Here is a 24,752-nt window from a genome sequence, read left to right on the forward strand (position 1 = left end):
TGCCATTGACACAGAAACTCTGTGTCCATCCACCCTCATCTAGGAACATTTGGATGAGATTCAAATCCTCTGGGATCCCCCCCAGCTCCCCGCGGGGGTCGAGGCAACCACGTCACCTCTCAGGCTCTTTCCTAGCTGGAAGAAAAAAGGACAAAAATTATTAAGGGGGAAGGAAACAGCAGGCAGACCTCTCCCAAGGGCTATCCTGCTCACTTTCAGTTAAAAAATGTGCATTTATCACTCCTTGGCCGCTTTATGCAGCCCTGGATTAACCCTTCTGTAGGCACACAGGGGTGGAGGGGAGCTGCAAGCAGTGTTCAGGCAGGACAGCAGGAGCTGGAGCACTGGGAAGAGGCTCCAGGAGCCCTTTGGGGGTCTGTTAAACCTGCCTGACTGTGAAACAGCCTGGAAGATTTCCAATTTCCCCAAATTCCTGCTTTTTCAAACAGGAACAACTATGCCAGGACTCAGAGATGGTTGGACAGAGCACAGGTTACTCAGCAGCCCGAGGGCCATGGTTTATTACTTCCAGATGTTTCTGTACACATGGGAGTTGGTCATGGAAAGGAGTGGGAAAAGCAAAAGCTGGTGCTAAATTCCCCATTTTCCCCCACACTACAGCGCAGGGAAGGGATGGAGGAGCATTTTGGATGACAAGAGGCTTCCATGAGTCACCAGAAAAACCCAAGGCTTGGGGATGGCACAGGAACAGCTGGATCAACACCTTTCTTCCACTGGCTGCTCCGAGGAGCCCAAGTACCACAGCTGAAGGGAAAGCAGGAATTCCTACTCCAGGCTTTTCACAAATGCTTTATTTGTAGGCGAGGGAAATGGACACGGAACAAGACGGGAACAGGATGTGGCTGACACGGGACATGGCGCGCGGTCTCTGGAGAACTCACACACACGCGCACACACACACATACACACACATTTTCCATCTGGGAATAGCAGCACGTGGTAAAAGGTCACCCTGCCAGACTGGGAATGCTCGGCCACAACTGACCAAGCATCCGACAGCAAAGCTTGGATCAAACACCTATCCCTATCCTGTTGTTTTGGGATGCCTTACGGACACGGTGCCATCAGATGGGTCACTATGGATGACACAACCAAGGGATGCAAGACTGGGCAACACAAAGGGCACTTCCAGGCTGTGAGATGGGTAGTAGATGCACCAGGGCCAGGATTTCTTGGAAGGGACAACCCATAAACTCAATTTTTTGACCTCAGCTGAAGATTCATGTCTAGATTTCCAAGAGCATGGAGCACCAGTTCAAACCAGTGAATCACTGGTTGCCAGGCTCTTTTCCCAGGCCTTTCTGCTCCCAAGAGAAAAGGGAATAGTGGAAGGGAGGATAAATGTCAGTGCCAAAGTTACAGAACCAGAGTAATTTGGGTTGGGAGCAACCATAAAGCTCATCCAATTCCAACTCTCTCCCACTACACCACATTGCTCCAAGCATCGCCCAACCTGGCCTTGAACACTTCCAGGGATGGGGAATCCACAACCTCTCTGGAAAACCAGGGCCAGAGCCTCAAATGTAAATTAATTTTTTCTTAATATCTAATCCACCCTCCTGGGGGGAATTTTTCAATGCATGGCTCTGGTTGGAATGGGCTTCCTCAGGTTTTCCAGGCCTTTCTGTGGCCAAAAAAGGGAAAAATAACAACTTTGTCTATAAAGGTATTACCTTTGCAAATGCTGTCACAGCCTGAGGGGAGAATTCCATCTGGAAAACCCCAGGTCTGAGTTTTCATTCCATGTTCAAGGGTTGGTTTATTCAAAGCAAGACCGCGTGCATTAGCAATAGAGGAAATAATCTTTTTCCAACTATCTCAGTGCTCCATTCAGTCACTGATGGCTTTTTTTGGTGTGTATAATGTGGCAAAACCTGTCCTAGGCCTCATTTTTTCATTTATTTATTTAATTTATTAAATTAAAGCAAAGCCTGTGGCAAACCAGCCTCCCAAACTGCATCTCATGCTCCTGCCAAGCCTTGGGATCTTCCACTGGGAAAGTTTCTACTGATCTTAGATCCAACAACTGGAACAAAAGCAAGTGTGATTTCTAAATAATCCAAAGGCTGCAGGAAAAACACAGTGAAAAGCTGGGAGTTAGGGGGCAATTCACTCTGTGCCCGTTTTTCATGAGCTGAACAGAATATGCCTTCTCTCTGCAGTCCCTTTTCTCACAGCCTGTGCTATCCCTCATCCAAATCCCATTTATCCCAGCCTGTAGCTCCCTGGAAACTGCAGCAGGAGCATTAATACTTCTCAGACAAAAGTACAGTCTCAAAAATGTACATGGCTTGACTGAACCAAAAGGAATTTCCCCTCCACCCACTCCCACACTGCTGCTGTCCCTGGAATTCCTTTTTTTTTTTTTTTTTAAATCCAGCACCAGTCCCTGAACTACTCCCACTTATTTCAGGCAAGGCAGGGCTGGGAGCTCAGCACAGAGGGACGCACCATTAAATAGGCTGTTGAAACATTTATTTTCTTTTCACTCACCTCTCAAATGTTAAATAACAAAACAGAATCCTACAGCCCCAGAGGCCACAAAGGCCCCACAGATCCTAGAGGCCCCAAAGGCCTCCCATGCCCCATAGGGCCATATAGGCCCCCTAGACTACATATGCCCCACAGACTTCAAAGGCCTCACAGGCCCTCTGGACCACATGGGCCCCATAGGTTACCCAGGCCCCACAGACCCCATGGGCTTCAAAGGCCACACAGGCCCTACAGGCCGAACAGGCCCCATGGGCTACATAGGCCTCATCAACAGGATTCCAAAAGCCATACCTTTTCCAGTGGTGCCTGTAGAGAATACAGAACTGATCTGCTTTCCACGGAGCGGTCTGTGTGGTTGGGATTTATTTTTCAGATCTCGTAAATGAAACAGATAACACGAGGAATCCCTTGGATTCTCCAAGTTACTTACAAAGGAGGAATGTGAATTCACCAGGATCATTCAGGATTATGACCACAGGCTTAATTATCCCAGGAAGTGAGACTCTGGATACAGACACTGTATTATTTAATCCCTAACAATTTGAACAAAGGAGTCGCCTGGAAAGGAGAATTTTGCCAATTTTCAGGATATGTCTCCAGAAGGTATTATTTTGCATCTCAATTATTGAAGATCCATTGAATCCATAAGGAACAGGGTGGACATCAAGGCCACAGGAAGTTAATGTGGTAATTCACATGGTGACTTACAGAGGGAAATGCTGGGAACCAGCAATTTCCTTTAATCACCTGACGGCCAAAGTGCCAGGAGGGAGGAGAGCTCTCTGGAATGAGCTTTTCCTGTCCCTTATCCAGGCACTTCCCACCCTGATGTGTCAGAAGCAAGGCCAGGACCACTGTGCCCAGTGAATCAGAGATGAGTGGATTTCCACCAGGCTCAAAGTTAAACCCTTTGTCCCACCTGCACCTCTCTCAAATGCCAAGAATTCCTGATGGCTCTTGTCATGGGATATACACATGGATGCAAATGACAGCTCCCAAATCACAAAAATCATCCTACAGCAGCAAAGGGTTATGGACATCAGGCAGGAAAAAAGGGATTTCAGATATCCACTGGGAAAATATTGAGGAAAACTGCTCCAAAACATGTCTGCTCTTACACTCACACGTGATTCTGTCTAGGGATAATTTATCCTTGAAGAAAAGCTCTCTGTGTATATAGAATTCTGGAGAGCAGGCAGCAAAATGATCCAGGAAGTGACAATGGTCCTTCCTCCAGTTCTGGGGGGAGCAGCTGCCTCACCTCTGCATCCACATCAGCAGGACCGACTCCAAGGTCTTCCAGAGTTTCACCTACAGCCATTCCAGTGATGCTGAGCAATGCTTAGTTGTGTGTGGCAGCTACAAGAAGGGAAGCACAAACACGTGCCAGGGTCAGGAAACAGCCTGTTGGCCATGTTGTTCCTGCTGCTCTTGGGTCTTCCCCATTAGCCCAGGCCCAGAGTCCCCTTCTTGGGATGTGTCTGCAGTAGATGGAGTTATCCAGGCTATTCTTCCCAGAAAGAACTTGAAACAAGTACTAAGAAAACTGCAGGACTGAAACGGAGCTCACGGCTCCTCCTCACCTTTTTGAGTTACAATCTCATCCAACTTTTCCCAGGAAAGTGTCCTCTAGGCTCTTCCCACACCTTAACCCCTAAAGCTGGTGTTGGTGAGATGAAACCTGAGCTCTCAACAAAGCCAATTCCTCATCTGCTTTAGGGGAAAGAAAATGTGTATATATAAAACCCAAATCTAAGGGGCACTTCCAAGATGACTCCACAGAAAAATCCCGAAGCTTTGGCTGTGCTGCAATGCCTTTGGTGGATCTGGACTGTCCATGGCCCTTCTGCAGTTGGGTCCAAGAAAGCCTGAGAATTGATGGAGATTGGTCTGATCAACTACTTGGGATTCCAGGAGGTCTTTCCTTGTGGCAGCAGAGAGGAGGATCCCACTCCCAAGGGTATGAAGAGCTTTTCATGGTCTTCAGTAGAAGCTGCTTCCCAGCAAGGAAGTCCCTAAGAATTTAGACTGGAGAACTAGTTCTAGGGATGAATCTCACACCAACTTCCCACTGCTGCTGGACTGGGAGATGAGAGCATATGGATACATCACAGTGGCCTCTGGTGCAGTTTATTTACAACAGGAATCAGTGCTGGAGAACACCAGGATATTAACAAGCAGGAAACACACTAGGAGGAAAAAAAGAGAGTGGAAGAAAGATCCCATATTAAAATACAAGTATTCTCTGCAGATTCTGCAATACCCTAAATTTAGCTGCAAAGTCCTTTGGTCTTCTCCCTCTCTCCCATCAACCAACACTATATTCTTTCATTGAACTTAAAATATGCAGCTCCCAGTCCTGTATTTCTACTGTTTCATCCCCAAGGGCGCAAGATAAAGGGGGGAAAAAAAGGAAGAGGTCATGCAGCAATAACTCTTTAGCATTGCCAGTCCAGTGTCACACATTTTGGGGCTTTCAGCTTTTATTGAGGAATTCTTAGCTAAATGCAGGAAGACTTTTCAGGATTGCTTTAAGAAACAGGTTGATTGTACCACTCATCTGAAATATGATCTTAAAACACTTTCTGTGAGGTTTAACTAAGACTTTGGGAGTTTTTCCACTCAACCTTATCAGTCACACCCTCGTCTCACTGCAGATCACAGAGGCCTGGCTTCCATAGTTCATTTTGATAGGAAAACACATGGGATAAGTATAGAAAGTCTGGAATGTGAAGCACACAGCTTTACCTGCCTCATTTCATCAGTATTTCTTAGCCAAAGAAGTGTGATGGAAGTTGTTTGCAAGGCCTTGATTACTTAAATAAAATATTATTTAAGCTAAATGCCATAAAATTTGTCATTTTGCTTCCCTGAAAGGTTATAAAGGAAGGAATCAGCTCTGCTCCTCCTCTCCAAGGGGGAGGGACATAAGAAATTAGCACATGAGAAATTCAGAGGGAACACATAAACATCAAATGCATTAATGGTTGTGACTCAGAGCTGTTTGTTTACCTGTGGTTTTTAGCATTATGCCAAAATTCCAACCTCCCACCTTGAGAGCCAAACTGGCAGCAGGAGCAAAAGTTCTGCTCAAAGGCAGCACAGCTCCAGCTTTCATGAATCCTTACCACTGGAATCCTCCGATGGGCTCTGTAAACCTGTGACGGATCAGAAATGTTGCAACAGCTTCAGCAACCTGAGGAAAGGGGAAAAAAAAAAATCAGGCAGGATTTAAAGGGGAACAAAGAGAACAAGAAATTCAGGCAATTTTCCAAACCTGCAGCATTCCCAACAACAGTTCATGTCCTTGGGGTTCTCTTGCTGAGTCAAGTTTGCTTCTTTAAAACAAGAGCTCTGTATGCTTATATATATATGCTCATATATATATATATATATATATATATATATATATATATATATGCTCATATATATATATATATATATATATATACACACATATATATGCATATATACATATATATATGCATGTAAAATGCTTCCAGTTTGACTCTGACACTGATCTCACAACCAAGAAGTGACCAAACTTTTTCTCCACCCTTTTCAGTAATTCTTAAAACAAGGTCTGGTAAAATCACAATTCAAGTTATTCCTATAAAGAGCAAAGCCTGACAGTAGCAATACTGGAATGGTTTGGGTTGGAAAGGACCTTAAAGCTCATCCAGTTCCATAGGCAGGGACACCTTCCACCAGACCACACTGCTCCAAGCCCCATCCAACCTGGCCTTGAACACTTCCAGGGATGGAGCAGCCACAGCTTCTCTGGGTAACTTGTGCCAGGGCCTCCCCACCCTCACAGGGAAGCATTTCTTCTCAGTATCCCATCAGTATGTTTAGATAAAAATACCTATTTCAGACTGTAAAATGAAGCACTGAAAGTCTGAGTTTTACACTCACAGCCGTCAGAGCTTTAAAACAGACATGTTCCACACCACATTCCTGCTTCTAACTGGACACTAATTCCAGCAGTGCCCAGAAGGAGCACTGCTCTGTCAGTCTGAAAGCTGTTTCAGGAACATTTGGTTTCCATTTGGAAAATGTGAGCCACTCAATTCAACAAAACACAGACCAACCCCTAAAGCTGCAGCTTGGTGCAAGGGATAGTGGGGAACCGCATGAGGAAAGGCAGGGATGAGAAATCCACACTGGGAAGGATTAGGTACATCCCCAACCCAGCATGTAACATCTTAGCCCAGGCTTTCCAGCCAGCTTCAAAATCCAAGCTGCTTGTGAAAAGCCAGTTGCAGTGCCAAAAAAAATACCCCTGAAGTATAATCTCTGCTCCATGGTAAAGAACAGACTCCATTTGCATTCGAGCTGGGACAACAATGCAGCTTCAATCCCGTGGTGGGGCTCACCTTGTCTGGAGCATCTTCATGGACTGCGTGGCCACACTGTGGGAGGACCTGCATCTGGAACTTCCCTGTGGATCAAGAGTCAGCACATGGATCTCACATTCTTTACCAAGAAATCTCACTAAAGGCATCTGCAAAGAGGGATGAGGGATGGCATAGAAGTCTGGGCAAACTGTACAACACAAATAGGAGATGGTCTCCAAAGAATATGTGGATCAGCTGCATAATTCACATTCCCTAGGTGTAACTAGAGCAGGTTCCCAGGAGTTAAAATGAAGCTAAACTTCTTGGAGCCTCTCAATGCAACTCCTTTCAGAGTTGAAACTGTTATAAATCTACCTTACAGTAACATTTATCCTGTTATCCAATACTATTTTCCAGTACTGGTTGCTCTGGAAAGCTGGGATGGGTTAAAAAACCAGCTTAAATCCCAAAACATTAATGAAGATGCTTAATCTTGGTCTGATGTCTGTCAGAAACACCAGGAGACGGGACAATTTTAGACGGCTGCAGGTGTTCTACACAGGAACATTAGGAATGTAGCTAGAAAGGGGGGGGAAATGGACTAGAAAGAAGCCCTCACAGACAATGTGATCCAAGAGAAATGTGGGACCTCCACTGCTGGAACATTGAACACTGGACTGAACAAAACCCATGGCAACAGTCCTTCACAACTTTTAATTCAGCCTCTTACTCCTCAACTTCCCCACCTTTCCTCGAGGGTAAGAGTTAGAGAACACTTTGGGATGGGCTAATTCTTTAATGCACATTCGTTTGCATATAGACTGTACCCATAGCAACAAGCTGTCCTCCAAAAAGAGCATTACAGTAAGGCTGGAGTAAATAAATATTTACCTTGCATCTGCCCAATGGTCAGATCTTTATCCAGCCTGTCAACACCTACAATCAAATAAACAGATGTATTGGAGAAAAGCCAGAGAGAACATGACTGCATTTTGAAAGGACATTAGCTTGAAAAACACAAAATAAACACATCTGCCACCCACCATGAGGACACTTCACTGCTGCACCTCAAGACTGTGAAGTGACAGGAAAGAAACACAGCCAAAAAATGCAAGAGCACGTCCCTCTCTACAACTTCAAAGGAGATTTATCTTGGTTACACACTTTACTTCCTACTAAGGTACAAAAAAGGGCCTAAGCCGTATTTGATTTTCAGTTGAGAAGTTCAAATCAGACCACAGTATTTCAAAAGACATGGAAAAGCCAACACGGAAGAGGCAGGTTTGCTATTCCCAGAGAAACACAGCAGCCAAATGTTGACCCTATTCTCTAACATACAAGTGGGACATCACTGAACACCTAAACAGGACTGGGAGAGACACGTACCAGCTAAAAGCAAAAGCTTTGGAGTGGGACAGCTCAGGAAGAGGTTGGATAAACCCCTGAACCAGCCGTCCCAGTACTTTTCTGTTTTAGCCAGTTCAATCCGCCACGTGTATAAATGTTCCTTCTTTGTCTGCAGGGAGGAGAGAGAGCTCTGCATTACTGATCAGGAAAACAGCAGGAAGAAAATGAACTCAGGGAGCCACTTGGAAGTGCACGTATATAGAGATATATATAAAAAATACTGGCTCCCTCTGGTGGATCACACACGTCCAGGGGATGACCCTCCCTCCTCCAAATTTCTTTCCAAATCGGAGTCCAACTACACGAGTAGGTAATAAAAAAGTCAGCAAGAGCTACACCAAGAGCAGAAGAGCCTTCAAGACAAGGTTGAGGAACTCAGGGTAATCAATTTGCTATTTTTTTTCCTAACATAAATAGGTCACAAATTGTTTTGAACGTTCAGACTTGGAGTTTTCCATCCCTGGAGTTGCTCCTTTTCAAATCAGAATGATCTGGATAATTACTGGTGACTACTCTTGCATGGGAAAGTGAAAATACAGCAAGAAACTCCCTACCTCTGTGTCATCTTCTTTCTTCCTTTTGTTGACAGAGCCTCCCCCTTCCTCATCCTCTTCCTCCTCCTCCTCCTCCTCTTCAATAATTCCCTCCACTATGGCTTTAGGACATTCAGGACTGGCAGCCCCTTCACATCTGTGAAAATAAACCCAGAAACTGATTCCTTGCCAAAAGAAAAAAAAACTCCAAACCAAAAAACCACCCAGAATTCAATTTAAAGTGTTCAGGAATTTCTCAGGCACCGAAAAAAAACCCCCTCAAGTTTAGAAGAAGCTGCAGATGAAAGACTGGAATTGCATGAATGTGCAGTACATGTATCCCGTGCAAACAGAAATGCCAACTGCTCCTTACGTGAGGCAGAAGTGGTCAAAAAATCAACTTAAGCTTTTCTTAATGGAGTGTGAGACATTTGTAAAGGCTTCAGGTACCTCAAGGATTCAAGTGCCACAAGCAGGTTACTCTGATTCATCCCCAAGCCCACCTCAGATCACTCCTCAGATAACACTTTTTTCTTAATGTGTGTAGAAAGGCACGAAAATCAAGGAACACACGAAAATCAAGGAACACACGAAAATCAAGGAACACACAACAGTTAAACTTTTTAAAACACAGTGGATTTCTTTTAAATCTTTGTGGGTTTTGCTCAAAGAAATTTTCCTTTTCAAGTGCACTCATGTAGCAAATATTGTAAAGCAGACTAGATGACTTTAAGAGCTCTAAAAAAAAATAAATAAAATAAACCAAAAGCAACCTACTGTTTGACTTGACCGACCATAGAAACTCTGGCAGATTCGAGATTTCTTATTTGTCCACTTTTTACACTAGAAAAAATAATAAGAGAGAAATATTTACTGAAGAGATTCGGGAACCAGCAGGCCCAGAAACAGGAGCAAAATCCCTGCATAGTTCAAGATTTCCCCAAACCATTCCCAAACCCTGTTGTCAGAAGGAATTTGGAGTGGCTTGTGCTACAAGTCAACTTCAAACCCACCCCCCCTCCCCCGTTTGCCACTGTAACTCTGAATTTAAAATTCATGTGGGAAAAGTGTTGGTGAGGAATCAGGGAAGACAAGTGATTTTAGACACTAATCCATCCCTTACCTCCACTCAATGGCATTTTCAAGTGACTTGAATGTTTTGGGGCGACTTCTCAGGAAGTTCTGCATGCTGTTCAATGCATCCATGGCTGTTCCTAAAAGCAAGTATTTCAGCTTTGTGGTATCTGATGAAATCATTGCCATATCCCTTTATACAGAACAGGCTGCAACACCTTCAGAGAGAGCTGGAGCTCCCCGGGGGATTTAATGTTTCTAAAGAAAGTACAGTATTTCTAAGCCAATGGTCGTTAGTGGGAAATTAGTATTTGAAAAGGTAGGACATTCAGATTGTAAAATAAGAAGGAAACATTAATTAGCACCAGGCATTATAGGAAAAGCCACCCTTTTCCCCACTAAAAACAAAGTATTTCAAAGCAATTAGGAGGAAATTAGAAGGGAAGAGAAGCCAGAAGAAGGGAGGAGAAGGGAGAGTTACACAGGAAAGATTTTTGTGTGGACAGGCTATTTTAGGAGGATGGAATTGGTTTAAAAACTGGGCAAAACTTTTGGTATCCGGGGGAACTGGGGCTAAAGGAAAAAGTGGAGGGGGAAGCCCACCCAAAGGGGTAGAAGGTCATCTGAGGGAACCCACACTCACCTTCCACGACATCGATCATGCACAGCCCCAGCAGACTCGGCACCAGGTTGGCGACGGCGGTGTGCACCGCGATGGCCCCCCCCATGCTGTGCCCTATCAGCATGATGGGGGGGGGAAGGTCCCCATACAGAGCTTCCACCACGTTCCCAACGTCTCTGCCAGAGGGAGAGCAAACCATGGCTGGCATCCCCACCTCTACATGAGGAGAAAGTACCGATCCAAGAGAGATTGCTGGCTTCAAATTGTCTTTTAACCCACAGGGAATAAGTTTTTTCTCCTGTCACTGCTTCATCTCAGTACCAGTGAAGGAAATCCTTGAAGCCAAAGCTTTCCCGAACATCCATGTCATTCCCATTTTTGTTAAAAGAAAGTTCTCATTTAGAAGATACCCATTTAAAAAGTACCCATTTAAAAAATACTTGAGCAACCCACTCTACTGGAAAGTGTTCCTACCCAGGAGGAGATGAGCTTTAAGGTTCCTCCTGATACAAATTTTGTGATTCCCCAAGGAAATCATTTTAGGTTGACATTTGCTGGTGAGAATGTTAAATAAAAGGTGAGAAAAAGCTGTCAAATCCTCTTGCATGGAAGCACAAAGCAAGAAATTCATTGTTCTGAAAGGAGAACTGTTTGGAATTAAAGGGAGAAAATAACTGAGCCCAACTAACCAAGGCAAAGGTGAACAACATTGGGCATGAGCAAAAAGACTGACTTTGTACGAGCACAGATATCACAAGGCAAGGCGCAATTTCCCCATCTTTTCCATAAGGAACCTTCTTAAATTGAAGCTGTGACTTCTTGACATTTTCCCAGGATGGGAAAGCTGGATGATGTGATCCTCAACCCCCAAAGCAGCAGCAGAGCTAAGGGTTGAAATTTACTGAAGAGCACTGTAGTTTAAAGACATCCCTTCCTGACTACAACCATTCTGAGGAACCTGAGCACTGAGCAGTACTGAAAACAGAAAAGAAGGGAAAATATAGCTTGACTAGCTTGTTTGCTCCGCTAGAGAAAATTGCTTGAGGATTTGATTTAAAAGAATAAGCATAAAGCCAGCACTAATTTAAGGCTCCTATTTAAAAGATACTTAAGATTAACTTTCAAGCTCATTGCTAAGAGGAGGGAAAGGTTTGAAAACAAAAGGGACTTGTTTTCCCCACACAGTGGTGCTGCTCCAGTTCTAAAACACTCTAATTATTTAATCCGGCATGTCCTCAGGACAGTAACACACCAGGGCCTGACAAGGCATAAGCAGCAGGAATAAGGGACACAATGGAAGTCAGAATCCATTTCACACATGGCCTCCCCACAACAAACCAAGTGGATTTGTCCATGGGAAGGTTACAAAATCCTTCCTGATTTAACTGTAGTCATAGCAAAGAGTCTCTTTGTACTAAACATGGGCAGAGCATAATGTGCTTTACAGTGGGTATTTGCTTTTCTTACAGCTTTGTCAAGAGGGGGATTTGCATACCAAAGCAGGTCGTGGTAGTTGAAAAAAACAACCCTCTCTATGCTTGAAAAATCTCAGTCTGTGGCCCAGACTTTGGGGGTACCACCAGTCCAAGGTAGCCCCACACTGAATGCTCGCTCCAGGAGCTGAGGGAGAGCCAAACTGGTGATTTCAGACTAAAATCCTCCCAGAGATCTCCAAGGAAAGCATTTCTCTGCCACTACAAACTCTCTAGCAAGTGTTGTAGGTTTAAAATGCTCACTGATGTGGAGCCACTAAGTTTACAAAATGAGGGAAACCAGAGAATGACTCCAGTTTGGAATCTGACTCAGCTGGCAAAGATATAATTTCAAACAATTTCAAACTGTCCTAAAAAGGAAGGAAAAGAAGGGATAACTACCAGAATCACATGAAGTGAAATATCCCAGCTCTTTGAATGAATGTTTTATGTCTTCAAGTAGTTTATTATTCAATCAAAGAAAATAAGAGGTTTGTGAAAAGAGAGATGAGCTTAAACTTCCTTACTTGGACATAGTCTCTGCAGACAGATCCTCAGGATTCCTAACTTTTGTTTCTCCTAGAAAAAAAAAAAAACAAACAACCCCAAGTTAAATTCACTTCAGTTGAAAACATTCAGGCCCTCTCAGGACTTAGAGCAGGGACTGTACAGAGCTTTTTGGCACAGATACTAACAGTGAGCCTACAGCAGTGCACATGAATTATTAAGAAACACAGAATTAATAGGAACAGTTATTGCACTATGGTTGGAAATACTGCCCATAACTGTGCTGTATTTGCAGTGTATCTTAAAATTAAATAACAGCCCTTATTTCTCATAGTAAAGATTACCTAAAGGTCATGGAAATACAAAGGAGGGGGTTGGTGGTCCTGGCAGAAGCCACTTTTCCATCCCTGCTTTTGAATAAAAATTGGGATGCCTTAAGATGCTTTCTTAGTAATTTTTGCAAGGAATTCACTACATCTTTAAAAAAAACAGAGTATAACAAGCTGATGTGATCCCAGGTTTATTTATTTGACTTACCATGGCCTCGGAGATCCAAAGCCACGATCCTACACTGGATCCTGTTAATGATTGCAGACTGCAAGGAGGGACAGAGAGAGTAGGATTAGCAACATCAAGTATTCCCTAAAAACCCTTCATTGCCAACAAAGTGGCTGAACCTGGATTGGATAAGGTGTTACAGACAGCAAGCAAGAATATTCCATAAAATGATCCTTAATAAACCAAAAGCTCCATCCTTGCCACTGCTAACGAGGACATTTATTTCCCTGTGCATCAAACACTACAGACATTCACCAAATCATGAATTCAAGCTCTGCAGCACCTCTGAAAACTGAAACAGCAGTGGGATTATGGACACCAAGGGAATTCCCTCCCTCTCCAAGCCCCAGATGGTACAGAATGAACTCCCAGCTGACATGACGATGGAGCAGCTGCTTTGCAGCACATGTTCAATTAATTTGCTCTCAAACAATAGAGTTTTACAGGCTGAAATGTATAAAAATTGATTAGTCCAAAGAGGTCGGGGGGAACAAGTGAATAATTTTTTTTAAGGTAAAGTAGGGCTGCAAACAATTATGGCTCTATTTGTCCCTGGCAGATCAATGTAACTAAGTTATTTCAGGTATCATAGAGATTAAGTGGCATTCTTTGTTGACAGGAAGACCTCTGTGTTAAGCAATCATTGATTATTTAAATAACAGCCCTGCAGGAACAGGGAAATTTGCTGAGGAATTCTTAATAGAACCACCTACATAAATGCCAAAAGCCACTCAGCCCCCTTATTTTGATTTTTCAGTTATTCAACTCCTAAACGGCTGTAGCAGTTGCTCTTCCAAACCCCACTGAATCCAGAAGTTAATATTTTCCAGCCCCTAAAGACACTGCAAAACTGCCATCTGCAAGGTGCTTATGCACCATAGCAATAATTTAACAGAGGTCTGCTGCTAAAAATCAGACTACTGTTAGTAGACAGTAAGGAAAGAGGATCATTGGTGTGATGTGAGGAAGTGGAAGGATTTCCAGTGCCCTGAGTTTTATCCAAACTGGAGTATTTTGGCCATGAGAAGTCCAGACTCGTCACTCAAGAAGTTAAACAAGAGAAATGAGCAACACACTGCTCCTGCAGGTTATTTTAGTTATAGATGGTTACCCTCAATGGTTCTCAAATTGTGTTATTTTTATTTTGAAAGAGGGGTTTGGGTTCGTTTTCATAAGCTCTGGTTCACCCCAAACATTTAACACTTGATTGCTTGGGACAAATTCATTCCAAAATGCACAAAGGACATAATTTCATAGCAGGTGCTAAAACTAACAAATATTACAGACACCAAAATTACAGTCCAGTTGGAAAAGCATTTTTCTGGTGTGTCCCATCATATTATAAGATGGTTTCATCAGGATTACTCAGACACTCCTGGTTGGCACCACCTCAGTTTTTGTTTCAGAGAGTTTCAGTCTGTGTTTCAGAGAGTGGCTTGAGCAGCAAATGAGGTTTCTCAGCAGGACCTCAACCACGCAAATATAATATTGTTATTATCTTTAATAATATTGTTTTCCTGTGTTTCCCAGAGCTGAATCCACGCTCACACAGGTACATTTCCACACACATTTATTTCTCTCAAGCAGCAGCTTTACTTACAGTAAACACAGCCCAGGACAGGGCAGAGTGGCCTCCACCGTGTAACAGCAGCAGGACAGGCCCCTCTAACCCACTTTTGTAAATTCGAAAAGTGTATGAACAGTTAAGGGCATTCCAGAGAGTTACTCGAAGTCACTTGGATTTGGAGCCTGTAATACCCAACAGTGTTTTATTTCCACCCTTGTGTACCCATTTCTCCCTCTAATTTTGTTCAAGCATTACCTGGACAAAACGTAACTGAATTTAAGCTTCAAGAGTTGTTTTCCAGTTGCCCGGTTTTTCTCCTCCCCATAATTCCCACATCTCCTGCCCCCACCCTTTTCCCCCTGTGCACAACAGTGAATTGAACAACTGAGAGAAAACTAGAAAGCCACTAAGCCACAGGGACTGGAATCCCTCTGCTCTGGAGACAGGTTGGGAGAGCTGGGGGTGTTCAGCCTGGAGAAGAGAAGGCTCCAGAGAGACCTTAGAATCCCTTCCAGTGCCTAAAGGGGCTCCAAGGCAGCTGGAGAGGGACTTTGGACAAGGATCTGGCAGGACAGGACAAAGGGGAATGGCTTCCCAATGCTAGAAGGCACTGCTAGATGGGATATTGGGAAGAAATTCCTTTCTGTGAGGGTGGGGAGGCCCTGGCACAGGTTGTCCAGAGAAGCTGTGGCTGCCCCATCCCTGGAAGTGTTCCAGGCCAGGTTGGATGGAGCTTGGAGCAACCTGGTCTAGTGGGAGGTGTCCCTGCCCATGGCAGGGGGTGTAACGGGATGAGCTTTAAGGTTCCTCCCACCCCAGATTACTCTAACAGGTCACTGGGGCAGAGCAGAGGGCACCAGCCCACCCATTAATTCAGCTGCTTCCACAGTTCACATCTACCCACAACCTTTCATATGAAGCTGAAGCTTCTCTAAAGGGAGCAGAAAAAAATCCCAAACAACTAAGATTTGCTTAAATTTGGGATGTTTATGTGCACAACCTATTCAAATAGATCTATTATGCTTTTTATTTCATACTGGGGCCTCAGGGGACGGTACATTAAACGCAGGCAAGGTGCACATCACGAATCACTATGGAATCACAGAATGGTTTGGGTTGGAAGGGACCTTACAGCACACCCAGTTCCACCCCTGCCATGGGCAGGGACCCCTTCCACTAGACCAGGTTGCTCCATGCCCCATCCAACCTGGTCTGGAACACTTCCGGGGCTGGGGCATGAAGAATTCATGGGATCAGCTGGACAAATCCATAATGACAAGCTGAGCAAAACAACAAGGAGAGAGAATTCTCTCATTTCAAAGCATCATATGCTACTGGAATTATAGGAGTAATTACTAAATTGGTATTTGGAGAGAAATAGCCTGAAAGTTTGGTTTCCCTAATCTTGGAGAAGAAACAGCTGCAGAAAAAAACCTGGCTGGCACTGCCAGAAGACTCTGATGGCATCACCACCTCAGCCAAAAATTTGGAAGTATTTATCAACATCTAAGTGGTGATGTTGAGGTTGACCTGTTGTACTGCTAAAGTTGTTAATAAAAATCAATAAACAGCTTTGATCCTGATAGGGTTTGAATTATGGGAACCTGCTGAGTGTTTGCCTGCAAAAAATGGTATTGAGCTGGTGGAAATACTCCTTTTGAATTAATGATTACTAAAGAAACAATGGCCTTGCTAGGAAGAGCTTAAAAGGGATAGTTCTAGTTATTGATAAGGAGCCCTGCAAGGGACATAATGGAAGATGAGAACAAATACATGAAAAAGCTGAAGAGAACCCCAATAAACCCCAATAAATATGTGATACCACCCCAGTCACTGAGATTATGATTAAATCTGACAAATAAAAGGATATATCCTTGCCAGTGTCATTTTCCACCACAACATCCTCCATAGATTCAAAGTACTGGCTCCAAAGCACTGGTGAAAAATCCCTCTTTCTTCCAGGGCTGCAAGACAAAAAAAAAAATCCCTAAGAAAGGAGTTATTTTTAAAATCTTCTACTGAAATTGGCATCCAGGCTTCCCTCCATCCACTGAAGAGAACATGCTGGTGTTATGCAACAGTTCAGGACTGGAAGTGAAATTCCCACATAACAACAATATTAAGGATTTTATGGTCAGTGAGGAAATCCTTCTTTTTTTTTCCCCTAATTGTTACTGCTATTGAGGAGAACTCTTGGAAACACAGAGAGAAGAGTATTTTCCTCATCAAGTAATTCCAAGGAAAACTGGAAAATAGTGATTTAGACTACACTAAGCCAAGGGAAAATAAAAGGAACACAAAATACGGAGATACCATCCCAGTACAACATCCCAGTTTGCAGGTGCTTCAGAACAGAGTCAGAAGTCATTAAATACTTTGTATTTATAATACTTTGCATTAAATACTTCGTAATTCTGCTCTGGCCTTGAGGCAAACCTGACACTCACATGGCTGGGAGTACTCCAGAGCCTGGAACACAGGAAGCCATCCCAAATTTATGACTCAGCCCATGAATCATAATTTAAAAAAAAAAGAATATGTTGCTCTCAGAAGTCACCTTGACCCACAGTATTGAAAAGCAGTGTCAGATATTTACTGAAGGTTACTAATTTACCACCTACTACCTGGCACAGATTATAATATTCCTAGAAATCCCCTCTAATTTTTGGAAGAAGTAACATTCAAATAGAAAGTCAACCTGTTCCAAAGGCTAGGATTGAAGAGTGTGGTATAAATTAAAATAATGTATAAATTTAATTTATAAATTATTGTTTAAATTTAATTTATAAATTAAAAACACTGTTGGAAGCAGAATAAATAAAATCCATCCACCAGGTTTAATTTCACAGCAGCAAGTTTTAATTACAGCTCAACTGTTGTGAAATTTATTGCGACAGTTAAAAATCTGACATAAAAAGTATTTAAAATGGGAGGTAAAGCAACAACAGGAACGTGAAGGGAAGAGAGAGAACAATTAAATTAATTCATTTTGTGCTTCCATGTCTATCCTGCCTCAGTTAAGTATAAGGACCATGGGAACAACATCATCATAAAATGCAGTAAACACTCCTCAAAATGCTGTTTTGCATGTCCTTAGAGCTCTACAGGTAATGTCCTGGGAATCTGACAATATCCTATCCTAAAAATACCTCATTAGGAAGGATGCTTTCAAGTCCAGCAATGCAGGTAAAACACAGTGAGGCTATATTTATTAAAATAAAAAATAAATAAATTTTAAAAGGTAGGATTTTTAAAAACTATTTTAAATTAAGGATCACAATAACAAAACTGTGCAACACACATGCTGGTGGAGTATTTCCACACCAGGGTGGTGGACTTGGAGTGACGAAAAACTAGGACATCAATGCTACTACCTGTGGCCCCTTCACATCTAGGAATTACCTTTGGCCTTTTTATATAACCTGGTGTCTTCTTCCATATGCTCAGGGAATAATAACTGAACAAAGGCAGCAAAACCCCCCCTGGTTTTCCCAAGAAAACATTTCCAAATTGTGAATTACAGTCGTTATTCCCCATCTCCTCTTTGCAATCATTTCTGCTGCAGTTTTTTGGTGGTTACCTCACAAAGCACTGCAACAAATTACCCCTTAAATGAGCTGCTCCTGCAGTACTAATGTCAGGGCGTATCCAGCACTCCATGGAATGCAATCCCCCTAAATTATCATTAGGCCTGTGGACATCCCATAAACCAACTCTCAAAGGTGCCCAGTTGAAAAAAAAAACAATTTATTTTTCAAGAGGTGCAGCTGTGCCCTCTCCTTGTATCCCCATTTCCAACAAAAAGCTCCGCAATCAGAATTTTCCTGATGACTCAGTTGATGCAAAATCTGGTTCTCGGGCTGGTATTTACTCAGGAAGGCTAAAAGAGTAGGGCTTAATTTTGGAAGTGGAATAATTAGGCTGCATTCGAGCCCAGGATGAGTAACTGCACCATTTTAACTGTGTTTTTGCACTTCAACTCATCTGGGGGAAGAAACCAGGCAGCACAGAATATTAAAATCCAGCATGGGCGTGAGGGGTGAAAGACCTTCCCAGCAGAAAAATGCCTGTGGAAGGAAATTTCTCCTGAATTCACGGCTTCCTAAGGAAATAGAACATAACAGGCAAAGCAGCTTTTGGATTTTGTAGAAAGAGAACTCCTACTTCCCCTCGTATTTCTAGAGTATGAAACATAAACCCGCTGCCCCCTGAATTCCAGGACCAAATTCCCTCCTGCGGGTTTCCAGACTTCTTGTCAAATTTCAATTAAATAAAACGGGGTGTCACCTACGTAAATCCAGAAAACATTAATCTCTTTTACTGCCTCGGCTTAATCTCATGCTCTGATCAAGAAAAAAATATTATATTCAATCCTTAATTTTTCCCTGGAAGCCATCCCAGCTCTGATCATGTGCTCTCTCCATAGCATTCTGGTTCTTTCTGGAGCTGGAGAGAACTTCTCATAGCTTGGACAAATTCCCTTGTCCCATTTTTGAATAGGTAAGAAATAAATTCCACTACCCTTTTAAAATACAGCATTTCAACTGCAGCCAGACTTTTCCACAGCATGTTACGGCTGGATTTAGGTTTGATTTTCCTGAGGAATTCCAGGTGATTAGAAAATATCATGTTGTTACACCCCTTCCAATGCAATCCATAAACCTGGTAAGCAGCAGGAATTCCCTGGTAACTCACCACCTGCATCGTGATAGCAGAAATTTTAAGGGAATTCTCTTATCCATAGGGGAGGCAGGACATGGGGAAGCTCCTGATTATGCCATGAAGACTTTTGGCTGTATGACAAATTAATGAATTTTTCTGGAAGAAGGGTTACAGGATGGACAGCCAGGGAATCCATAACATGTGGGAGATGTATGAAATCATACGACTCCTCAGTAGCACAAATTCGGGATATTTAGCATCAAAATTAATGGTAATAAAAAGCAAGAAATGAACTTTTTGCTGCTGTACACCCAGGCCACAAGACCAAGCTGCAACGACACAAAATACCTCACAGATGGCGACAGGTTCAGGATCTGCCACAAACACCAAACCCCAGAGTTTCTACCATTAAATGCAGATTTTTAAGCACTTGAGGCTGCCACGGGGAATATGAAGCACAGCACTAACCAAAAATCACCAAAACCTGCAGTTGGATCAATAAATTAAAGGTATAACTGGAAGAGGATCCAGAGAAGTATAGAAATAATCCAGACTGGAAAACAGGGCATAGAGTAAGAACTTTTACAGAGATAGGTAAATTAAATTAACTCAGAAGTTGCTTGGATTGAAGGGGATTTTTAGCTTGTTTTCCCAAGCAGATGATTTAAGAGAACCTGGAGAACTTGGTCTCAGTCTCAAGCCTCTTAGGCTGGCCTGGAGCAGCTCCTTCTGGAAAAAAGGTTTCCCGTTTCCTGGAAGCACTGATACACAATCCCTGGACCACAGAATAAACCTGCAAGGCTTCTCCATTTTCCACATCTAACCACTCCCTGGGAACAGATCCAGCTTTTCAGAGAATCCCAGACTGATTTACGTTGGGAGGGACCTTAAAGCCCATCCCATTCCAACCCCCTGTCATCCCTACCTTCCACTAGTCCAAACCCTGTCCAACCTGGCCTTGAGCACTTCCTTCCATTTCTGACAGCAGAGATCCAATGCTAAAATATCCATGCAAAAGGCAGGCAGATGGTAATACCACGACAGATCCATGGAGAGCAGCTCAGGAATTGCAAGAGGAATCCATGAAATCAAAGCTGAGCCCTTCCTCAGGAACTTGCCCTACTGATGGATTTAGCAGCTTCAACAAGAGTTAACACCTCCAGGGAAAATGTTAATAGTTGTGTGACAAATGTGGAATATCTGAGGGAAAAAAATTAACAAGAATTCCTATGTTTGCAAGGGAATTGGAGCAGAAAGTGAAGAGGAGTCGGGAATTAAAAACTATTGTCACCTCTGATGCAAATACATGATTGAAAAGAAAATACCTCCAAGCAATGCTGAAACATAAAATAACCTCAGATTTAACACTGAAACCCCTCAAAGAGCAGAATAAATGTGGAGTTTTCCACAAAATCCCAAGTGACCACAGGGGGTGGAAAACATTTCTCCCGAGAAAAGAATGAGTATCTTTGATTTTGAATTTATCTAGAGTTGCTTTTTTTAGCACAACACACACTCAAAATTCAAAATTAGAAGCGAACCCATTAAACAGCAGCTGTGGGTTTGCACCTTCCTATGCTGAAGCAACATTTTGCTGACCAAATATTTGAACTGACAAAACTAATTAGTGCTTTTTAAAGGATCCAGCAAACCAAATCAGAAATGGGTGCGACAGAATAATTTTTCTGGAATGATCCTTTAACTCCAGCACATTATGCTGGAATTACAAAACACGTTCTGGGCACCTTCTGCAGCTGTTTTATCCCATTGTGCACTCCTGGTTTGTACTGAACCTTGTAAGGATAAACTCTATCCCACTTCTTCTTGTCTCCTTTCCACACAAGCCACAGGCCCCTCTGGATGAGGCCATTCCATGTTGGGTGTGCAACCAGGAATGTCCACCATAAAGGGATTTACTTGGAAACAAAAAATACAACTGTGCCACACAACACGACATTATTATGGACTGTTCCCTGCTGCTTCCAAGGGGAAGAATTCCAGGGAAATTCTTGATCCTTAACCACAACAACAGGTTTCATATCAGTGCTCTCAGGAAGTATTTGAAAGGGAAAAAAGAGGTTTACAGGACAACAGAAAGCAAACTTTCCTTCATAATTCCCTAACAGTGTTTAAAAACCCTCTGAAGTGCAGTAAGACAGGAAGAATTGTATAAATTAATATATGGGATTGCTACTAATGAGCATAAATATCTCTAAATAGAAAAAAAAACCCCACAAGTGTCTATAAAACCCTTTGAAAAATCCCTGGAAATGCCCATTACAAGTTGTTGTTTACCTGCAATGAGCAAATGAAGCAACAAATACATGGGGGGGTTGATTTGACAGCACTTCATTAAGTCAGTAACTTAAATGCCTTTACTTTTGTCAGTTTTTCTAACAAAAACTATCACAAGGGTTGGATGGGGTGTTGACAAAGTTTACAGTGCATGAAAACTGTATAAAGCACATTAAAAATACACAAAATAGCTGTGAAGGATGAGTTTAACAGGATAAAACAAGAGGAAGAATTAAAAATTTAATTTTTTCACCTAAACTGGGAAAATTGTGCTTGGCAGACTTTGCTTGGTGAAACCTGTTCTGAACAGAGCCAGCAAAATTAGATAATATATTTAACACTGAATCTAGCTTTGTATGTCCATGTAACCTTCAACACACCACTGTGAAATCCAAACCTCCCCATGACACGAACTGAGGAATTTGGAGTTTAATGGCTTGTTCACAACCCCACATTTCATGAGGAAAGTCTTAATTCAGGTAACCAAGAGCCACAGGAGAGCAGACAACAGTCCTGAAAGAGAGAAAGTCATTCAAGCTTACTTATTTTCTGATTTCTAAATTAATCCTAAAACATAACTTTTTTGCTTAACTAAAGGCCTTGCCAGTAAACACTTGGGTGAAGCTTACCTTTAAAATAATTCATATTAAAATAAAGCAGCGTTTGATGAAGATTTGGCACCATTAATTCATGTCCTAACAACACCAACTGCATTCCATCCCTCCAAATATGATCAATGGATATCCAAAAACATGGATGGAAATCCAAAAGTGATGAGATGTGTACTGACCTTTTTAAACTCTGCTTTAAAGGAGAGGAAAATGATCCTCTCCCATCCGTAAATACCCCAAGAGTTTATTTCCATATTTCCAATAATTCCCATTATTTCTTTTAGTTATCTGATTTCCTGCATCAAAGCAGGTTTCCTAGGGGAATTGTAGGATATTTTTATCCTCCTAATGGAGCAGGAATCGTGCAGAGGTCCTGAGGTGGAGAGGACCAGAGCACCAACCCCTGGTCTCTGTCACAAGCCAGACCTCAAATTCCATACTCTCACATCCCTGAAAACACATTTTCTCCAGATTTAACAAAACCTCAGTTTTTCTGATTAATTAAATTAGTTAAAACCTCCATGTTTTAAATCTGCACCATCCCTGCCAGCTTCCTTTGCTTCCCTCTGCACTTGGAACTCCCTCCCTCCAAACCAACCTGCTGCAAAATCCTGTTTTTCTCCTCACACCACAACCTTTGGAGGCGGAATTATGAAATTCCCTTCAAAAGTATCCCATTTGCAACCCATTTTCTCCCCCTGACTCAGGGAATAAGGGTTGTTCTTGCCCATTCTATCCTTTCTACTTGCCATCCACATCCTTAAGTCAAACTTCTCCCACAGCTCCCAAAATGTGCTCTCAACTCCTGCTTGAAAGATTTAAGAGTATCCCAGATTTTCCATCACCTGGAGCAGGGATTCAAGTCCCTCAGCAGAGCTCACCTACTTCACAGGGATACCTGCTGCTGAGAAATCCCATTTCACAGAATCGTGGAACACCCTGAGCTGGAAAAAGGGACCCACCACAAGGATCATCAAAGTCCAACTCCGACTTAGGAATCCAATTCCCAAAAATTCCAAAACACCTCTCTCCCCCAGCCATGCTCTGAGGTACCAGATGGAAAAGGTTCTTGATACTCCCCCCCCAAAACTGATGGCAAACGGATTTGGAAAAAACGGCTGGAGAGCAATCCTGGGACCTGTCACCTCCCCTCAGCCCTGAGGATACTCCGGGCAGTGCTGGAGAAGCCTGATCTGGGTGCTGCTTCTCCTGGAGCACTGGGAAGCAGGGCCACCCCTTCCTCCAGGCCCCCAACATGACCCCCCTCTGCCTCCAGACCTCCCCCAAACGACCACCTCTCCCTCTACACCCAGTATGAGCACCCCTTCTTCCAGACGCCCAAATACCGACCACCCCTCCTTCCATACTCCCCAAAAGAGCCACCCCCTCCAAATAATGAGCACCTCTCCCAATGCGACCACTCCTCCCTGCAGACACCCCAAAAACAAGTACCCCTCCCTCCACACCCCCCAATCCGTCCCTCCAGGCCCTGCAAGTATGAGCCCCCCTCCCTCCAGACCCCCCAATAATGACAACCCCGCTCTCCAGACACCCCAAATAAGGAGCACCCCTCTCTCCTGACCCCCAATACATGCCTCCAGACCCCACAAACACTCCTCCCTCCACACCCCTCGAATACGAGCCCCCCCAACACAAGCCGCCCTCCCTCCAGACCGCTCAAAACCAAGCATCCCTCTCTCCAGACCCCCCAATCCGAGCCCCCCCCAGACTCCTCAATACGAGCGCCCCTCCCTCCAGACCCCTCAATAAGCACCACCTCCGTGCACACCCCCAAAATACGAACACCCCTCCCTCCACACCCCCCAAAATGAATCCTCCTCCCTCCAGACCCCCCAAAACGACCGCCCCTGCCTCCAGAGCTCCCCCTCTGCTATAATCCTCCCCTCCAAACTCCCCCCGGCCCCTTCAGCCGCCCTCGCCCTTCCCCCGCCTACCCCATGCGCATCTTGGAGCCCGACTGGCCGCCGCCGCCGGGCAACGGGGGCCGCGGCGAGAGGCGGCCCAGGTGCAGCTGCTTCTCCAAGGCCGACATGACGGCGAGGGACACACCGGGAATACCGGGATACACCGGAACCCCCCGAGCCGCCCCCGCCCGCTCCGCCCCGCCGGAAGCGGCCTCCCTCGACAGCGCCGCCGCGCGGCACCACGGGAAACATCCGCGGGGCATCATGGGAGATGTAGTCCGAGGCTCCGCCGCGCTCTATGGAGCGTGGTGCATGACGGGAGTTGTAGTCTACTGCCATGGCGGCAGTCGTGGGGAGGGATGCGGTACGGGGGTGGGGAACGAGCGGCCGATCTGGGCCCCAGCGGAAGGGAGGTGTGGAGCGGGATAGAAGGATGGAAGGGTTCTGGGGTGTGACAGGGGACGCACGGGAGCGCGGAGTTGCCGGAAGGGACGTCGCGGGGGCCCGTGGCACCATGGGAAATGTAGTCCGCAGCGCCGCAGTGCCCTGCGGAGCATGACGGGAGCTGTAGTTCCCCAGGGTGCGGCAGCGGCGCTCGGCGGGCGGGGACGAGATGTGGTCCCGTGGTATCCTGGGAAATGTAGTCCGTGGCTCCGCTGGTCTCTATG

At 44.1% G+C, this 24,752-nt stretch overlaps 1 protein-coding gene across 1 annotated transcript; it reads right to left on the bottom strand.

The window, feature by feature from the left end:
* Positions 1 to 794: 794 nt before the first annotated feature.
* On the bottom strand, positions 795 to 24,286 carry PPME1 (protein phosphatase methylesterase 1). Its single transcript, XM_051778979.1, has 14 exons — positions 24,115 to 24,286; positions 16,461 to 16,555; positions 14,625 to 14,716; positions 13,004 to 13,061; positions 12,487 to 12,538; positions 10,509 to 10,663; positions 9,915 to 10,005; positions 9,569 to 9,634; positions 8,813 to 8,948; positions 8,238 to 8,367; positions 7,743 to 7,787; positions 6,891 to 6,955; positions 5,643 to 5,710; positions 795 to 4,703 (listed from the first exon to the last, which is right to left on the bottom strand). The coding sequence occupies exons 1-14, from the start codon at positions 24,210 to 24,212 to the stop codon at positions 4,685 to 4,687; spliced, it is 1,170 nt and encodes a 389-aa protein (XP_051634939.1). The 5' UTR covers positions 24,213 to 24,286; the 3' UTR covers positions 795 to 4,684.
* Positions 24,287 to 24,752: the final 466 nt, after the last annotated feature.

This window comes from Manacus candei, unplaced genomic scaffold (genome assembly GCF_025592945.1).
Source record: "Manacus candei isolate 608988 ecotype Guabito, Panama unplaced genomic scaffold, ASM2559294v1 h1tg000014l, whole genome shotgun sequence".
Taxonomy (NCBI): domain Eukaryota; kingdom Metazoa; phylum Chordata; class Aves; order Passeriformes; family Pipridae; genus Manacus; species Manacus candei.

What these genes read in the sequence shown, in the direction of transcription:
- PPME1 (XM_051778979.1), bottom strand. Translation starts at nt 24,212, where the DNA reads ATGTCGGCCTTGGAGAAGCAGCTGCACCTGGGCCGCCTCTCGCCGCGG. An exon ending in TGTCCTGGGCTGTGTTTACT is followed by an intron (nt 13,062 to 14,624) that starts GTAAGTAAAGCT and finishes CCCTCCTTGCAG; the next exon opens with TCTGCAATCATTAACAGGAT. An exon ending in ATGGTCGGTCAAGTCAAACA is followed by an intron (nt 8,949 to 9,568) that starts GTAGGTTGCTTT and finishes TTATTTTCACAG; the next exon opens with ATGTGAAGGGGCTGCCAGTC.